The 17,543-nt window shown below is 40.8% G+C and overlaps 1 protein-coding gene across 1 annotated transcript in view; it reads left to right on the top strand.

Annotated features, from left to right (window-relative positions):
- Window positions 1-17,543, top strand: part of REN (renin) — an 80,248-nt gene that overhangs the window by 26,273 nt on the left and 36,432 nt on the right. The window contains exons 2-3 of the mRNA XM_088458171.1: window positions 12,271-12,424; window positions 14,030-14,153. Coding sequence (XP_088314297.1) covers window positions 12,271-12,424; window positions 14,030-14,153 — 278 coding nt within the window. The remainder of the gene's footprint in view (window positions 1-12,270; window positions 12,425-14,029; window positions 14,154-17,543) is intronic.

Below are 17,543 nucleotides of genomic sequence, written 5' to 3'. Positions count from 1 at the left end.
ATCTAATTGTGATACATGATACATCCTGCCCTCAGTGTTTTAATTTTTACACACCTCACCTATGCACCAGGTGCTGACAAAGAGAGACAGTAGCTTACAGTTTCTTGTGAAGTTATTTTCTGCTGCTCTTCCATGTTGGTAATGGGTTCAGAGCAGAAAACTTGGCTATGATGTTGCAGCTTGACAATGTGCTAAGAAGTGAGGGTCAAGCGACACCTATGCGTATGAAGCCTGACAAGAAAGTGTGTGGGTGGGAAGTCTGGTAAGATAGTATACTGGCTAAGGTCTTTTATTTTTAACATAAGAGAAAATGACTTTTATATCTATATTGCTCTACTGTTCATGTAGTACAGTAGAGTTGATTAATTTTTTACAGTAACCGTGTGTCCAGGCCCAAGTGTTATTTCTTAAGTTTTAATTCAAATGTTGCGGTAAACTACCAAGTATGTATGCAATTTGGACTGCGAGTCAGTGAATTTGGTTGTTTTAGACCAAATTGTCCCCATATTGCTGTTTCTCGGTCCCAAATGAACAGGACACTTCAAAAAACAATTGTATTAATATGTTGATCATGCATGGCAGAAAACACTATTGACTTATGAAAATGTGGATCAAATCTTTTCATTTCTCAGGTGGCCTCATATAAGCACATTTGTAACTATAAATTACTAATAGTTTATCTTGTGATTACTGGAGTGGTTACAAGAAGCGGTATCTCTATGTAAGTATGTATAATTACATTAGTAGTGTTACTGGATAGATTGACAAAGGAAATATATTTGTATGCTGTACTGTATTTGGGGTCTGGGAGGTATTCATTTTTTCTGTGAGGTCAAATTGGCAACAGCCTCACTACAATGAAATCAACTAAATTTTGAAAAATGTTGAACTTGGTACACTTGTCTTATTGCTAACTAGGTTATACAGTAGTTACATTGGTATCTATAGGAAAGACTCACATAGAAATGTTTGTCAATACAATCACTCCAGATATATTCTAAAAATAATAAATTAAACTTACAGCATCTTGCCTTCAATTGCCTTTCTTTTATTTTTATTTAGTGGATAAAACACCCTAATTGTAGGTGTAAGTTTGGGACACTTGAGCGTAGGTATAGTTAGTGTTGCTGCTGGATGACTGTGACACTGAGATTGTCTCTTTTGCAGTGCTTGTTGGTGTGTTGTAAATCACAGACTGGCTGCTATTACTAAATGCAGTATCTGTAGAATATTCTGCTACTACATAGCTGTAATCTGGAGGAGATTAGTATACATGTAGGCTCATAAAAGTATTTATTAGAGGTTACCAATGAGTTTCAGACCTGTCCACTTAAAAATCACAAGATTGTTGAGAATAATACAGTGCTTATTTTATGTAATTAATTTAGCATGTTGCATGCGCCACCAATGTTTTAATTTAGCTTCACGTTTCAAAACATTTTTTAAAATACCTTTAAGATAATTCAGTACAAGTGATTGCATATGGAAAATCATATGTAGATTATTAGTCAGTTTGGAAGTTATGATATAATGGGCTCTATTTACTACAATCCGCATATTGAATGCGGATTGTAGTGTGATATTACCGAGTGAATTCGCATTGCGAATTCAGGCAATATCACAGGGATTTACTATAAATCCCTTGCAGGGACAGAGCTTGCGATAAAGCTCTGTCCCTGCGGATCCCATCCGCACTCTAGTCGCGGTATTTTCGGAAAAAATACCGCGACTAAGAGCCCGCGCATGCACCGACCGACCACCGCTACTACCCCCCCACCAACGCTAAGCCCCACCTCCGGGGCTAAGCCCCGCCCCCCGCGACCCCCCCTCCCCCCCTTCATTACACTTACCTGCATCCTCCTGGCCTCCGGTGATCTTCTCCGGGCTTCCCGATCAGGTGATCTCCCATACTGCACTGGGGCCCGATCACCTGATGACCGGGCCCCAGTGTACTATGGGAGACCAGCTGACCGGAGTGGAGCCATCACCGGAGGCCCGATCACCGGTCCCTGGATTCAGGTAAGGAAAAAAAAAAAAGTTAAGTTTTTTTTTTCTTTTTTGTACAGCAATCAGCTTGCAGTCTGCTTAGACCCCATAGCTGATTACTGGTACCGGCTCCCGCCTCTGCTCTCCCCGTTAGAGCAGAGTGGGAGCCCGGTAACCGGGGGAGACCCTGGATAACGCCACCTCCCGGTGGCGTTATTATCACAAGGCTTCCCCCGGTATTTTTTTACAATTTATTTTTAGTAACTTAGGTCGGATCACATTTCCCATTACAATTATGGGAAATGCGATCTGCTTTACTAAAAATAAGTGATACTGGGGGTTGGAGTAGAATTTTACTAATTCTACTCCAATTGCCCTGTAATAACTACAGGTGAAACTAAAATAATGTGAAAAGGGTGTGAAAACACCCTTTTTCACTTTATTTTAGTAAAAATAATGTTAATAAATAGAGCCCATTGTCACATAGGCCCGGCCACATAATATAATAGTCCAAAAGGTCTGTGACACATGCCTGTGTTATTTGGATAATTGACATTACTGTCTCACAGAACTGAGGCCATGGCTATCTGACCAAGTGTGTGAGTTTGAATGCTCTCCCTATGTTTGCATGCTCTTCCTCAAAATCCCAAAATATGCTTGCAGGTTAATTGGCTTCTGACAAAGCTGGACCTATAGGTTGTGTTTATTTGAGAATTTAGGGCCCGATTTAACAACAACCCTAAATACCAGCGCAATATTTTGTTTAATAACGCTGTGATACAAACAAACAGGCCTCTGGTATTCAGCATTACTTACCTCGCTGGAGAGGCCAAGTGATGTCCTCCGCTCAGCTGCTGACAACCTAACGCTGCCAGCGACGGGCTTCTATGTCACGTGCATGCGCGACAGCCAGGTATGATGTCAACATTGTTTAAATGTTGACAGGCAGACTGTCGACTGAGGACTAGGGTTGGGCTGCGGGGGGGGGGGGGTAGGATAGGGTCAGACACTAGGCACAGTCACATGGCTTCCTGGACTCTGAAGATGCCACTGGAGCCATCAGGAGCAGGTAGGTTAATGCTGAGCCATCAGGGATGATATGTTGACATTCTAACATGTTGACATTACATCACAGTCTACACATGATGAACATCGACATGGTCAACGTTGACATTATGACCTTGTTGACATTACGACTGTCGACATATCATACCCAACTCATAGATAGCGCATAATAATATATAGTAGTCACACACGGCTGCATAACTGAGTACCTATCAAATGTTGTCTGGCTGCAAAATTGTATTAAAAAAATGGTTATTTAAGTCATATGCTAATTATGCACTATTTCTGTGTGGTAGCACACAGCTATGAAATAAAACAAGTATAACTTTTATGGTGGGAGCTCAACACTCCTCCATGTACAAACTACAGTATGGGGTCTATTCATGCAGCAGTGAAATGCCTTGTTTCACAAAGCACTTCAGAGAGCAATGCTTTTCACTGTTTCCACATATTCAAGATGGGGCATACTGGGGAGAAGCCTAAGATTTCTCAGGCAGTTTGTCTGATTAGTGTTAGAATTGCTTCACCATACACTAGTAAAATTGAGACGTCATATTTCTGTTTCACTTCTCCATTTAATTTTGCAAACTGGAGATGGAAAAATTAGCTGAAGCTTACCATGGTAGGGTTGAAAGGATCAGTGGAGTTCACAACTCCTGTCCCTTTTCCATCGCTCTGCTCTGTGTCCAGCGTGGGTGTGGATTGAAAGACAAGTAAAAAGGTAGACATTGTCTAGATAGACACCAGATATTAGATAGTCAATAGGTCGACAGGGATAAAAGGTTGACATGGACAAAAGGTCGACACACTAAAGGTCGATAGGTGCACAAGGTCGACAGGATCAAAATGTTGACATGAAAATGGTTGGAACAAAAAATGGTCGACACATGTTTATTTTTTCTAACCCTAGTCTTTACCCTAACACCAACCCTCCCCTTGGTGCCTGACCCTAACCCTCCCTCCTGGTGCCTAACCCTAACCATCGGGGAAGGTGCCTGACCCTAACCCTCCCTTCTAGTGCCTAACCCTAACCATCTGGTAAGTGCCTAACCTCCCCCCTGGTGTCTAACCCTAACCGTCGGGGTGTGCCTAACCCTAACCGCCGGGGTAAATGCCTAACCCTAATCTTTGGGTAAGTGCTTAACCCTAATCCTAAAAAAACAACAATAAAAAAAACAGGTGTCGACCATTTTTATGTTGACCTTTTGTCCCTGTCGCCCCTTTTGTACATGTTGACCTTTAGTGTATCAACATTTTGTCCCTGTGGACCTATTGACTGTCCAACATCTGGTGTCTATCTAGACATTGTCTACCTTTTTACTGTAGATCTGTAGACCGGATCCCATCCAGCGTCAGCCCTGTGACGTGGGCGAAAGCTGGAGCACAAGGCATGCGCAGTGGGAAGTAGACTTATCGGACTCCCGATATGTCAGTCTTCACACTGATTGTTAGGATCACGGAGGGGCTGTTTATCGGAGGAGTTCGCCGGACAGGCAAGTATTACTGAATGGCTACAAAACATTACTATATATTGCATCAATATGCGATCTGATGATATTAAAATGAACCTCTATATACCCCTGCCTGTACCTTCTAAAAGCCTTCCTATAAACTTCTAAGGATGACGCTAATTTGCGTACGCAGTCATACAATAAATAGAGACTCCAGACTCAGAACATGTGGTTCCAAAGTACAAAGTATTATTCAAGTAAAAGTACAGTCAGTTACATGCTATGATCTGTGTACAATTTAGCACAAAGGAATTATACAGACCCAAGTACAGTATACATACGCAGCACCTCTGGACCAAATCCCGGCCTTCAGAAAGAAAACCTCCGTCAATCAGCATTCAGCAAGAAGACTAAAGACCCAGTGTTTGAGCACAAATGTTTATACCCCCCCAGAATAGACAGGACAATAGAGAAGTTTTTTGCTTATGCCATTGGTTCCCAGGGGAGAAGCATATGTTACAGTGCATTTAACAGGCTGGTTCAAATAGACTCGCCCAGCCTCTAACAACTGAGGGTCTTTTCCCTCCCTCCTCCCCATGCTGCATCCTAACAGTTGTTCCTAAAATATACATTTTGTTGCTTGTAGTTGGGAATGCATGATGTGATCTCCACACCGATAGTACCGGAATTCTGTTGAAAGAGTATGCATCAGTTCGAAACCAAACACGACTGTCTTAACATGTATAGAACCTTAGTTATCAAATATCTTTATTTCTCAGCATTTAAACTAACTGAACCAACTTAAATCATATACTTTAAAGCTTATTAAACCTTATGTGTGAATATGTAATGTGTGAGTATTCGGGGTTTGATATAAAGACATATTAATGTGTGTATGAGGAAGGGTGCACTTAACTCTCACTAAGTGAACATCTTAGCAGTGTGACATGCTGAGCCAGATAGTTCCACATGCCCACTCTGTCAGCAGTCCCCCCCACCTGTTCCAGGCTTCAAAAGAAAAAACTCTTTATTCTCCCAGTCTCTTGTGTGAAATGCAAATAGCTCAACTGCAAGAGACAGACCTAAGATGACACTCTAGTCTTTGAAATCATGTCCTTGCAGGAAGCCTGCTAATGTAGGTGTGTATTCGAGCCAGACCACCTGTAGTGAGGGCAGACACTGTCCAGGAAGCTTATCTACACAAGCTAGTTGTCACATAGCCATTTCTGAAATATATCCATTATAATATGTAAAGTCATGAAATAGGCTTCTGGTGAATCGCCGTAACTTATCGCCACATGTACTAAAGTGTGAGTTTAGGCGCCATTTCGCAAAATGGTGTCTTGCGGCCAGTCGCAAGATGGTGTTGCTGCGATTCAATTTTACACTGATCTTGTCTCAGCCAATAATCCAGTTTCGATAGTCCACTCTTTGATAGCGAACAACATGCTATCACAATCTGATCTTAAAATTTACTTTAGGCTTACATTTATATATTATTTAGTGTTATTATGGGATGGCACAAGGTGGTTCTTAATCCATCAATAATGTGTCTCTGGTTGGGGACATAAAACTACTATTATACGCACACAGCGGATCTTGGAAGATCATGTGAAAGGTGTGGGGATGCACCAGTCTTATAAAAGCAGTCTTGAAGGGGAATTGAGACTTTACATTATCTGAGATGTTTTAAAAGTAACATTTCAATAATACATTTTTATGCATGGCTAAATATAATACATTAAATGATGGTATTTCCTAGCTCAGGGTTGTAATGCAGTTCTGTATTTACCTCGGTATTCATACTGGCCACTATCATAATTTCATTCTTTCGTTTTACTCTATTTTTAAATTTTCCACACTTCAACACAATAGGAACACACCGGACGCATATGCCAATTATTATGATGACAATCAGTATAAGGATTAAGAATTTGCCTATGTGGGCGATCACTTCCTGGACCCATTCCCCTAGACCTGGGAACCATTTCACTGGGTTCAGCCATGAAACCCATCCTTCTATCTTCTCCCCTACTTCAGCCACTGAAGCGTTATGGTTCTTGCGAAATTCCCACTTTAGCTGCAGAATTTCATCCATCTTCCAGTCTATCACCTCCTTAGGGTCGCTGGTATCATTGGTGACATAGGTGCAACATTTTACTCCAAATTGGGTGGCTAACATTACGCAATACCCTCCAGTAACAGCAGTTAAATAATTCAACACTAGCCTGTGTTGCACCAGTTCTTTCTTGTACGCTTGCAATTCTCTCCCTGTATATCATCTATCAATTTAGCAAGTTCCTGAATATATCTAAATTTTAATGTACCCCGAGCAATTCTGGTGGGATCCAGTGTGACTAAAACTTGAAAGCCAGTTGTCTCACTAATTAACTGAGTGGCTTTATGCACGTCACCAGGTATCATATTTCTCTTGCCTCTGTGTTCATATTGCATGTGAAGATATGGTGTTTTTATGTATACCAAGCATTTCAACATGTGTGAGGGTCATAACTTCTGGAAGTATTCTTCCCAAATAACATAACAATTACAATACTAAAATTGGTCAGACACTCCCCTGATTGGCATTGCACTCCTCCTGACTCCACTCCATCAGCACTGCCATCAGCTCCCATTTCCTCAATCGGTCCTCCATCACAGACACTGAGTATCCCCAAACAGATCATCATGACAAAAACTCTGGAAAAAAGAAGAACTAGGATGACCACAGCAGACCACTCCATTGCTGGAAGCACTGATCTACACATTTCTTTAGCTCTTATATGTCACCGTCACCTTTTTAATCCTTCCGGCACAAGCTCGCAATCGACAGGTCCACGTTATCGGCCTTGTCTCCGCCTTGTTTCTCCACCGGTTGGTTAACCTCCCTATAGTGAGTGGAATGGACCTACGTATCTTCCTCGGCCACCCTTTGAGGATGTTGTATCGTCAGATACGGACCTTTCCACCGATCAGTCAAACAATCTGAGCTAAAAAAAAAATTTGGATCATAACAAATTCTAAAGGTTTGACATCATGACAGCTTGCATTAAATATGTTGGTTAATAACACTTTCAATTTCTGTTATTCGCATTCATCTTCGTGAGACCCTGCACAGTAACCTCATTATCATATTTTCACATGAGGCTACCTGTTTGAACAGTATCTGAAAGGGGGGCAAATAAAGGAAAGACAGTCTGGGATAATCTTAGTGTTGTTACCCATCACCTTACACATGTTCTTGGAAACGTCACCTGTAAAATAAGTCCCCCTATAATTTTTTTATATAGATCTAGGGATATAGTATCTGCATACAGGTTCCTGCAATTAAATCTTGTTATTAATAGCTACTGCTCTAAATAATGTCTGGGCCACTGGGTTGGACAGTATTCCGAGTAGTCGACCTCAGCCTGGCATGGCTGCCATTTATCCTTAGCAACCTTGTGTCCTATGAGTGGGAGATGAAGCACAACAGTTTAATATCATTTAAACATGACCTAAAATACAACAATAAATCGTCCACATTTTACGTTAGAACAGATACATTGGCAGGTTGAATAGATTGTAAACAGTCATATAAGGCCTGGGAGAAGATACTGGGGTTACCTATGAACCCATGGGAAACTTGTGCTCCTGTGTGGTGTTCTTCACTTTGCAGTTCTTACTTACGTGTTCCACTTGGTGACAGTTAAAACATAATTTTGAACGGGGTGGATGAAAAGATTGTTGTGGGATTTGAGCAAGAGGGAATGGTGGTGGGTATGGGTAAGGATAGGGAGGGTAAGGATATTGTGGGGGATATGAGTATGGGACCTGTGGTTGTGTATGATATGTGGGGTAAGGATGTGTTTGCTGTGGTGTGGGATTGGTGAGGACGTGTAATTGTTCAGGTGCAGGTGTGTGTGTGTGTGGGTGCAGGTGTGTCGGTTGGCTGTGATGTTATTGTCATTCCTTCCAGAGCTTGGATACTGACAGCCATTAGTTTTTTGCTCTGAGTCTCTCTCTTCTTTGTGATATTTTTATCATGTTCTATGGCAGACTCTATGAGGTTATCTATTGTAAGTCCCCTCCAGCCAGGCTGTGAGGTCTGAGCCCGAGTCTTTAAGTTGTCTCTCAGACCGTCCATGAGCACCGTGACTATCATTCCCCTGTGGTGAGTGCTATCTTTAATATCTTCTATCCCAGTGTACTGGGTGCCTGCAGAGCCCGGTCGCAATAGTCTTCTGCAGTTTCACTCTCCTTTTGCTTGATTGTGAAAATTTTGTTCCAGTTAACTACTACAGGAAAATATATACCCAATTGAGTTACATTGCGGGAACCTTGGTTTACTTGGTCTGTTAAGGGAACGTCACCATCCAATACACAATCCGTGATAAATTTTGTTACGTCGGTATTGCGTAGCAGACAGGCCCTTAACACCACATGCCAATCTTTATTAGTTGGCTCATGTGAACTATCCAAATTTCTCAAAAATCTTTGACATTTGGCTAGTTCCTTTTTGGGATTGGGGAAATCATTTATGATGGAATATAGTTCCGCTCTTGTCCAAGGACAATGCATTACCACTTCCCTCTTGGGCACTAAACCGTTCGCATCTGCATTTCCGTTCGGAACAGTTATCGTTCGAATGGGATGCAGACCGGTAGCGTTGCTACCTCTGACCTGGTTACCTAGCTGGGGGTTTAATCTGCTGCTGCTACGTATGATATTAACAACTTCCTCTACGGGTGCAGAGTGTGTTAACACTTCCCTTGCTGTTACCGATGGAGGGCGGCACCACCCATGATTGAGGTGATGCAGCATCTATCATTTGCACAGCATGGGAAATGGTAGACATTACAATAGGCTCATCATCCACATCATAAACATTTTCTTTATGGTTGCTTAAGAGAGGGTACAAATTGCTTGTTACATTTTTATGGGTATTTTTGGTAACTGTACTTGCACCTCCATCCACATAAGGTGGGGGAGGTGAGCGTGAGCTGCTGGCAATACTCTCCACAATGCTACCTTGCTGCACGTGCGCGCCATTTTGTGGCTCGCCCGTATTGCAATTTAGCGTCGCGGATGTATTTTCTGGCAATGTGCTCGCGACGTTAGTTTGCGTCGCTTGCACATTTTTAAGCCCCGCATCCCCTTCATGCTGCCACAATTTTAAACATTCAAAATATTTGACCTTTTTCTCTCGGGAGCGCATCAGACTGATGTGATCCCGGACATTATTTAATACATCCTTATCAAAACTACCAATTCTGGGAAACGGTCTAACACTCTTCATCGTCATTTTAAACCATACATCACAATACCTTATAGCATAAGTACTGTACTTAGTATGCATAATACGATGGGCCGATCCAACCGGAGCTTTCATTAGCAGCACATCATTGTCTAACATCTCTACTGTTTGCATGGCTCCCATTCTGAGACAAAATCCTACGCTTTTCAATAAAGATTTAAACTGGTGAAAGACAATCAAGATACTTTCCCTTACCTGTGGACGATTTAAGTCAGCGGCGCCCACACACCTGGATAAGATTTGAAAAAGGCAACTTTCACACCCGGATAAGATTTAGTAAGGCAACTTCCACACCTATGGGAGTTTATATGTCGGCCGCTCCCACGCACCTCTCTACAACAAAGACAACATGTACACCTGCTACTGTGTATAGAACGGTAAAGCTACTTACCGAGTGGCTAGACTAACCCTTGCACCTAGCCCTTAAGGATCAAACGATACCCTTAACTGTCCAACAAATACTCACTGTTACACACTTTTTCCTGCGCAGAAAAATACACGTTAACCCAGATATTTATAACAATTGAAAAAGGTAAACCTCGACGGCTTTGTTTAAACACGTGGCAGTAGAACGGGAAGTATGTATACACTATTGTGCGACCAGCCGCATACACAATAATGCGACTACCACACAACTGTATAATGACTTTTTAACTGCATACGCAAAAGTGCATCTTTGCTGTGCGCAAAGCTGTGACTCAGACGCATATTCAATACTGCGGCACACCTTTTAAACATTAGGTTCTATCAACAAAGGAAAACAAACTTTTTCCTTTCTTGTCCCTGCATTCTAGTCAGCTTCCTTTGCTCACACGAAAACGGATAGCGATTTTTCAGCACAAAGCGGTTGCAGGAAAACCCTGCTTGTGGCCACTCCACCCTTTGCTGAGATATCGATAGCCGTATGTGCCGTGTGAGTAGGTAAGTGACTTCACTCGACGAGCCCCCAACGGACGATATTAAAATGAACCTCTATATACCCCTGCCTGTACCTTCTAAAATCCTTCCTATAAACCTCTAAGGATGACGCTAATTTGCGTACGCAGTCATATAATAAATAGAGACTCCAGACTCAGAACATGTGGTTCCGAAGCACAAAGTATTATTCAAGTAAATGTACAGTCAGTTACACGCTATGATCTGTGTACAATTTAGCGCAAAGGAATTATACAGACCCAAGTACAGTATACATACGCAGCGTCTCTGGACCAGATCCCGGCCTTCAGAAAGAAAACCTCCGTCAATCAGTATTCAGCAAGAAGACTAAAGACCCAGTGTTTGAGCACACATGTTTATACCCCCCCAGAATAGACAGGACAATAGAGAAGTTTCTTGCTTATGCCATTGGTCCCCAAGGGAGAAGCATATGTTACAGTGCATTTAACAGGCTGGTTCAAATAGACTCGCCCAGCCTCTAACAACTGAGGGTCTTTTCCCTCCCTCCTCCCCATGCTGCATCCTAACAGTTGTTCCTAAAATATACATTTTGTTGCTTGTAGTTTCTGCGGTCCATAAGTTGGGAATGCATGATGCGATCTCCACACCGATTGTACCGGAATTCTGTTGAAAGAGTATGCATCAGTTCGAAACCAAACACGGCTGTCTTAACACGTATAGAACCTTAGTTATCAAATATCTTTATTTCTCAGCATTTAAACTAACTGAACCAACTTAAATCATATACTTTAAAGCTTATGTGTGAATATGTAATGTGTGAGTATTCGGGGTTTGATATAAAGATGTATTAATGTGTGTATGAGGAAGGGTACACTTAACTCTCACTAAGTGAACATCTTAGCAGTGTGACATGCTGAGCCAGATAGTTCCACATGCCCACTCTGTCAGCAGTCCCCCCCACCTGTCCCAGGCTTCAAAAGGAAAAACTCTTTATTCTCCCAGTCTCTTGTGTGAAATGCAAATAGCCCAGCTGCAAGAGACAGACCTAAGATGACACTCTAGTCTTTGAAATCATGTCCTTGCAGGAAGCCTGCTAATGTAGATGTGTATTCGAGCCAGACCACCTGTAGTGAGGGCAGACACTGTCCAGGAAGCTTATCTACACAAGCTAGTTGTCACGTAGCCATTTCTGAAATATATCCTTTATAATACGTAAAGTCATGAAATATTCTTCTGGTGAATCGCCATAACTTATGGCGATGGTCACAGATGCTTTCGCATGATGCTAATAGTATTATCGCCACATGTACTAATGTGTGAGTTTATCTAAAATGGTGCTTAGGCGGCCATTTCGCAAAATGGCGTCTTGCAGCCAGTCGCAAGATGGTGTCGCTGCGATTCAATTTTAAACTGATCTTGTCTCAGCCAATAATCCAGTTTTGACAGATCTATAGTGATATTTTCAGGTAACCATTTCAGTATGTATATAAATGCAAGCATACATATTATATGAACACACTATATAAACATGAATGTGAAATAAAATGTTGTGTTACAATTCTGTTCCTTCTGCTACAGGGTCCCACTTCGAAAAATGCCCTCAATCCGTGAAACGCTTCAAGCAATGAAGGTGAAAGTGGGCGATGTTTTCCCAGAAGTAAAGCTGAAAGGCTTGTGGGAACAGAGTCCTAATAATGGAACAGCACCAACAGTTCTCACCAACTACCTGGATGTAAGCAATAACATATATAACGCAGTACAGCATTATGTACATTATCTGATTCCTTGTAAAGAAAGAAACAACATATACAGTATATATGTACATGTTTTATACTGATAATATATAAACATATATCTCTATCCATCTATCAATCTTCCTCTTTCCACTTTTCTCTCCCTCCCTCTCTGTGGCAGATTTATTAAAAAATGTGCCCAGTCCCTGAAAAGTAAGAATCCTTATTGCCGTATATCATGCCAATAAGGATTCATTTTTATGGGGAATTTAATGCACATGTTTGGCTAATTAGCTGTGCATGCACAATTATCAGGATCTCCCCCAGCCCACTGGCAAGGAAACGCAAGACGCCTATCCGGCAGGACTGCCTCATTGAAGTTAATGAGCTAACCTCATCTAAGACGGGTGGCAGCCCACACATGCAATATCTGAAAATCAACTCTTTGCGAGTCTTGTTACATACCTTCATAATAGGAAATTATGGTGACTGGAAACAGCAGTTTATGTATATTTTAAGAGCAGTATTGCTTGATAAATATACATATAGCATATTGTACATACATTGATATTGGACTGGGCACAGATTATTGAGGGTTCATATATGCAGGTCAGGAATTTATTCAGAACATTTCTCAGTTTGGATTCCATTGTTAACATTGCAATGGACCAAGTGTTGGAAACGGTGGATATAAGACAAATACCATAATGGATGGATCATACATAGGGGGTCATTCAGACCCGCTTGCGAGCGCAGGATGCTCGCAAGCGGGTCGATGTTCCCCCACTGCGCATGCGCACGACAGAAGGAGCCCCGTCGTGCGCATGCGCGAGACCCGGCGAGTGACAGGCTTGCCATCGCTCTGGGTCTCGCACCAAAGGGGGCGTGCTGTCGATGTTGATTGACAGCAAGCCCCCTTTGGTGGGCGTGCCGGGGGTGTGCCTGCCAGACGGAGGCGTTCCCATGGGAACGCCTACCGTCTGAAGCCAGCCCCACTGACATCACTAGTGATGTCAGTGGAAGTGATTTTGGCTCTGATAGAGCCAAAATCACTCCAGGGCTTGCAGCAGTGAGACCCTACTGCAGGGTCTCCGTCACAAGCCCGATGGTCTTGACCATCGCGACCATCTTTTTGGCCGCTCGCTATACCCACAGCTATACGAGCGTCCATGAGGCTGCTCCAAAAACAGGTAGGAGGGCCCTGATTCAGAGCGAGCCCTCTGGTCAGAGCGTTCAGCTCTGAATCAGGCCCATAGTACTGGCCATTGCTGGACAGCAGTTGGGTGATACTCAGAGTGGTTTACTCATGTTGTGTCCCATTGGGGACACCATGAACATATCTTACTACACACTAGTTAACTGCCCTTAAGAAACATATTGTTAATACCGCTCCATATATACATTTGGCCTCTCAGCTGTATGCAGGTTGATACAAACAAATTGTATATTTAGTAGTTCTATCAATTATAAATACCACAGATGAAACATACAATAAACATATACTTATATACAATGCAACACTACATTTATATAAATCAGCATACTTTAAATCAAATGGCTCCACACACGTCTCTAAAAATAGTTGTGGTATTTTGTCTTTGCAGACTCAATATTTTGGGGAGATCAGTATTGGGTCTCCGCCGCAGACATTCAAGGTTGTATTCGATACAGGATCTGCCAATCTGTGGGTGCCATCCAGTCACTGTTCCCCACTGTACAGTGCATGCGGTATGTAATTGTGCACAGCTTTGATGACACTTGTACACACATAACTTGTTGGTACCCATATATTATAGCTCTTTGTCTGGACAAAACCTTTTTTTGCTGAAGTCACATTATAATATGGGATAAGCAGCATGGTACATGCTTTAGGGAAGATACACAGGTTGGCAAGAAAAACCATGCTCTTGTAAACTCAGTGTAATACATAGAGATTTTACTACTCAAATTTATGGTCAGAAATTGTGACGTTTAAATATGCCTTACGTTTCCTTAAATTCACAAAAAACCTGCGCTAATATACAGACATGTACATATAAAATAATTTAATGGAATCAAGTAAGAATACCAATAATAATGGCAATATCAAAATATAGGTATATAAATATAAATTAAATAAATGGTGGATGGAAGTAAAAAAATAATATACAATATACAGAAAATAACCAAGGAAAATCTAAGGTAATATGGATAAATAAATATCAGAATATATGAAAAATAAATTGAAAAATTGTATGAATATCAATATCATAAATTTAATAAATTTAATAATAAAAACACATAATCAACAGTTCAAGTAGTTAAATAGTAAATTGACTAGCTGGTGTATAGAATGACACAAACATAGCTAAGTTTAGAATCATAAAAAAACAGTCATTGTATGAAGAAAGGTCAAATGCATCAGGTAGAGGCATTTTGACACACCATGCTAATTAGTAGCTTAGTATTGCAACACTGTAAACGCAATCCTGCAATTAAGGTATCCGTTTGGGTATCCACACTAGTATGCACTCTGAGGTTAGTATTTTGAAAGGCAGTTAATGAATTTAAACGAATCAGAGTGTCACCCTGTTGGGCGCACAATGGTAAGAAAAAGGGTGATAGTACTGACCAGCCTCAGGTCTCAGACGGTTACTGAAATGCATGTAGCGTGGTTCTCTATCCGGCTGTGCGGTGAAAGATAATGGCCAGAGAAGGGAGCAACCTCAGTGTCTCGCAGCTGCAGGATCAGGTGCTGTGACTCTCTATCCAGCTGCACAATGACAATTGCCTGCCGGAGACCAAGACCGGACGGGATGCAAGGAGAGTGGTCAGGTGGATGAATAAGCGCGGCCGCGACTTATCGGATCTCTCACCGGAGAATTGTCAAATCTCCTCTGCACCGGGATCAGAGACTGCGGACACTGGGCACACTCGCAGGAGCTGGTTACAAGACAGGACACAGTTGGACAGGCAGCTATGCATTTCATTTCGATCTCGGGACTTTTTCAAGCTAAATGCCCATATTAAAAGGTCCCTCCCTTATAAAGGGAGCTTGCAGATCACTTCAGAAATGTAAACACGTGTATTAACCATTTACTATCTAAATAACGTGTCCATTGCAATTAACATTATAATGATCCTTCCTATATAAACATATGTAAATATATCTGTAAACAAAAAACAATAAACAATAAACACTATACAGTCATATGAATTAAACAAAAAATAATTTGGAGATCTATGTAGTAAATTATAGGAACAAGTTTAGACATAATAACTGATAAATATCGATAAATAATCGGAGCACCCCGATACTGATATGAACAAGAGTATGCATAAATAATAATGTAAAAAATAAATATAATGTAGAATAAGCACATGAACACATAACCATACATATATATATATATACATATACATATACATATATATACACACACACCCATACACATATACACATAGGCATACATACATAGAAACATGGATAATATTGTAATGATCTAAATATATCTAAAAATAAATGAAGACAAATATAGTTTCTGTTAATAATGAGGGCAAAACGAATATCAATAGTGTATATAATAAAATAAATCAAAATACAATGAATAACATATAATATTGAAATTAATTAAAAAAGGATGAAAGAATAAAAATACAGAGAGGAAGAAAAATACAGAGAGGAAGAAAAATATGGGAGGCAGCGGGTGGGCACAGCAGGGATCCACTGACCAGACAGTACATATGGATACCGTGCAGTGACCACCAGCCGCGTCCCAAATTCAATCAAAAAATTCTAGGGCTTCATTCAACCCATCGGGAACCAGTGTCTGGAGTTTAAATATCCATTCTGATTCTGCATGACAGAGTTTTTTAAAACGGTCACCGCCTCTTGCAGTATGTTTCACAGTTTGTATCCCTATAATAGAGATTTCTTGTGGATCTTCATTATGACATTCTGCAAAGTGGCGAGAGACACTATGTGTCATCAACCCTTTAATTATATTAGTACGATGTTCCCTAAATCTCTCTTTTAGTGATCTTGTAGTATGTCCAATATATTGTTTTGGACATGTACAACTAAGTAAATAAATAGTGTAATCTGATTGGCAATTAATGAAATCTTTTATAATATATTCAGTGTCATTCATTACTGAAAAAAATGTTTTGGTTTTATTTTTAATGAATCCACAAGTCAAGTCGATCGATTGCAGCGATAACAGCCCATAGGTCTATTAGGAAGCCAGGTGGACTTGGTTTCCTGAATAGGTTGTAACGGTTTTAGCATACTGGGTGCCAAAAAGCTGCTGAGGTTTCTGTTCTTTTTAAATACAATAGTAGGTGAAGGTTTAATGCATTGAGATAAAATAGAGTCATTAAGCAATAGTTTATAATTTGTATTAATAATTGATCTAATTTGTCTAGATTTATTATTAGATTGTGAAATAAACAAAAGAGAGGGATCTATTTTTGTATTTTCAGGAAAGATCTCTTTATTGCCTCCAATAGTCTCGGGATTTTCATTATTGATTACAATGGACCTATTGATAGTCTTTCTTTTTTCTATAGCATGTTTTTTGGCTTCATTAATTAAAGTTAAAGGGTAGCCTCTATCCAAAAAGCTGGCTTCCATTTTCTTAGTATGAAACTCAAAATCTGTATCTCTTGTACAATTCCTAACAATACGGTCCATCTGACTTTTTGGAATATTATTAACCCAAGGGCGATGATGTCCACTTCTATAATGTAGATATGAGCAACAGTCAACCGTTTTTGTAAATAAGGTGGAAATAATCCTATTTCCCTCGGTGGAGAGAGTGACATCCAAGAAGTCAACTGAAGTGTGACTAAAAGTGGAAGTGAAGGGAAGATTCATAGTGTTAGTGTTTAAATAATTAGTGAATTTAACAACAGAATCGTGATCCCCATCCCAAATAAAAATTAAATTGTCAATATACCTACCATAGAAAACCAGGTTCACCCCGAACGGTCCGCTCCAGACATAATGATCTTCAAAAGCACCCATATATAGGTTGGCGAAGCTCGGGGCAAACCTGGTTCCCATGGCGGTTCCCAACACCTGAAGAAAGAAAGTGGAGTCAAACAAAAAATAATTGTGCATTAATATAAATTGTATTG

The sequence above is a fragment of the Taudactylus pleione genome, unplaced genomic scaffold, assembly GCF_031769625.1.
Source record: "Taudactylus pleione unplaced genomic scaffold, aTauple2 ptg000814l, whole genome shotgun sequence".
Taxonomy (NCBI): Eukaryota; Metazoa; Chordata; class Amphibia; order Anura; family Myobatrachidae; genus Taudactylus; species Taudactylus pleione.
This window is presented reverse-complemented; position numbering and strand designations above follow the sequence as displayed.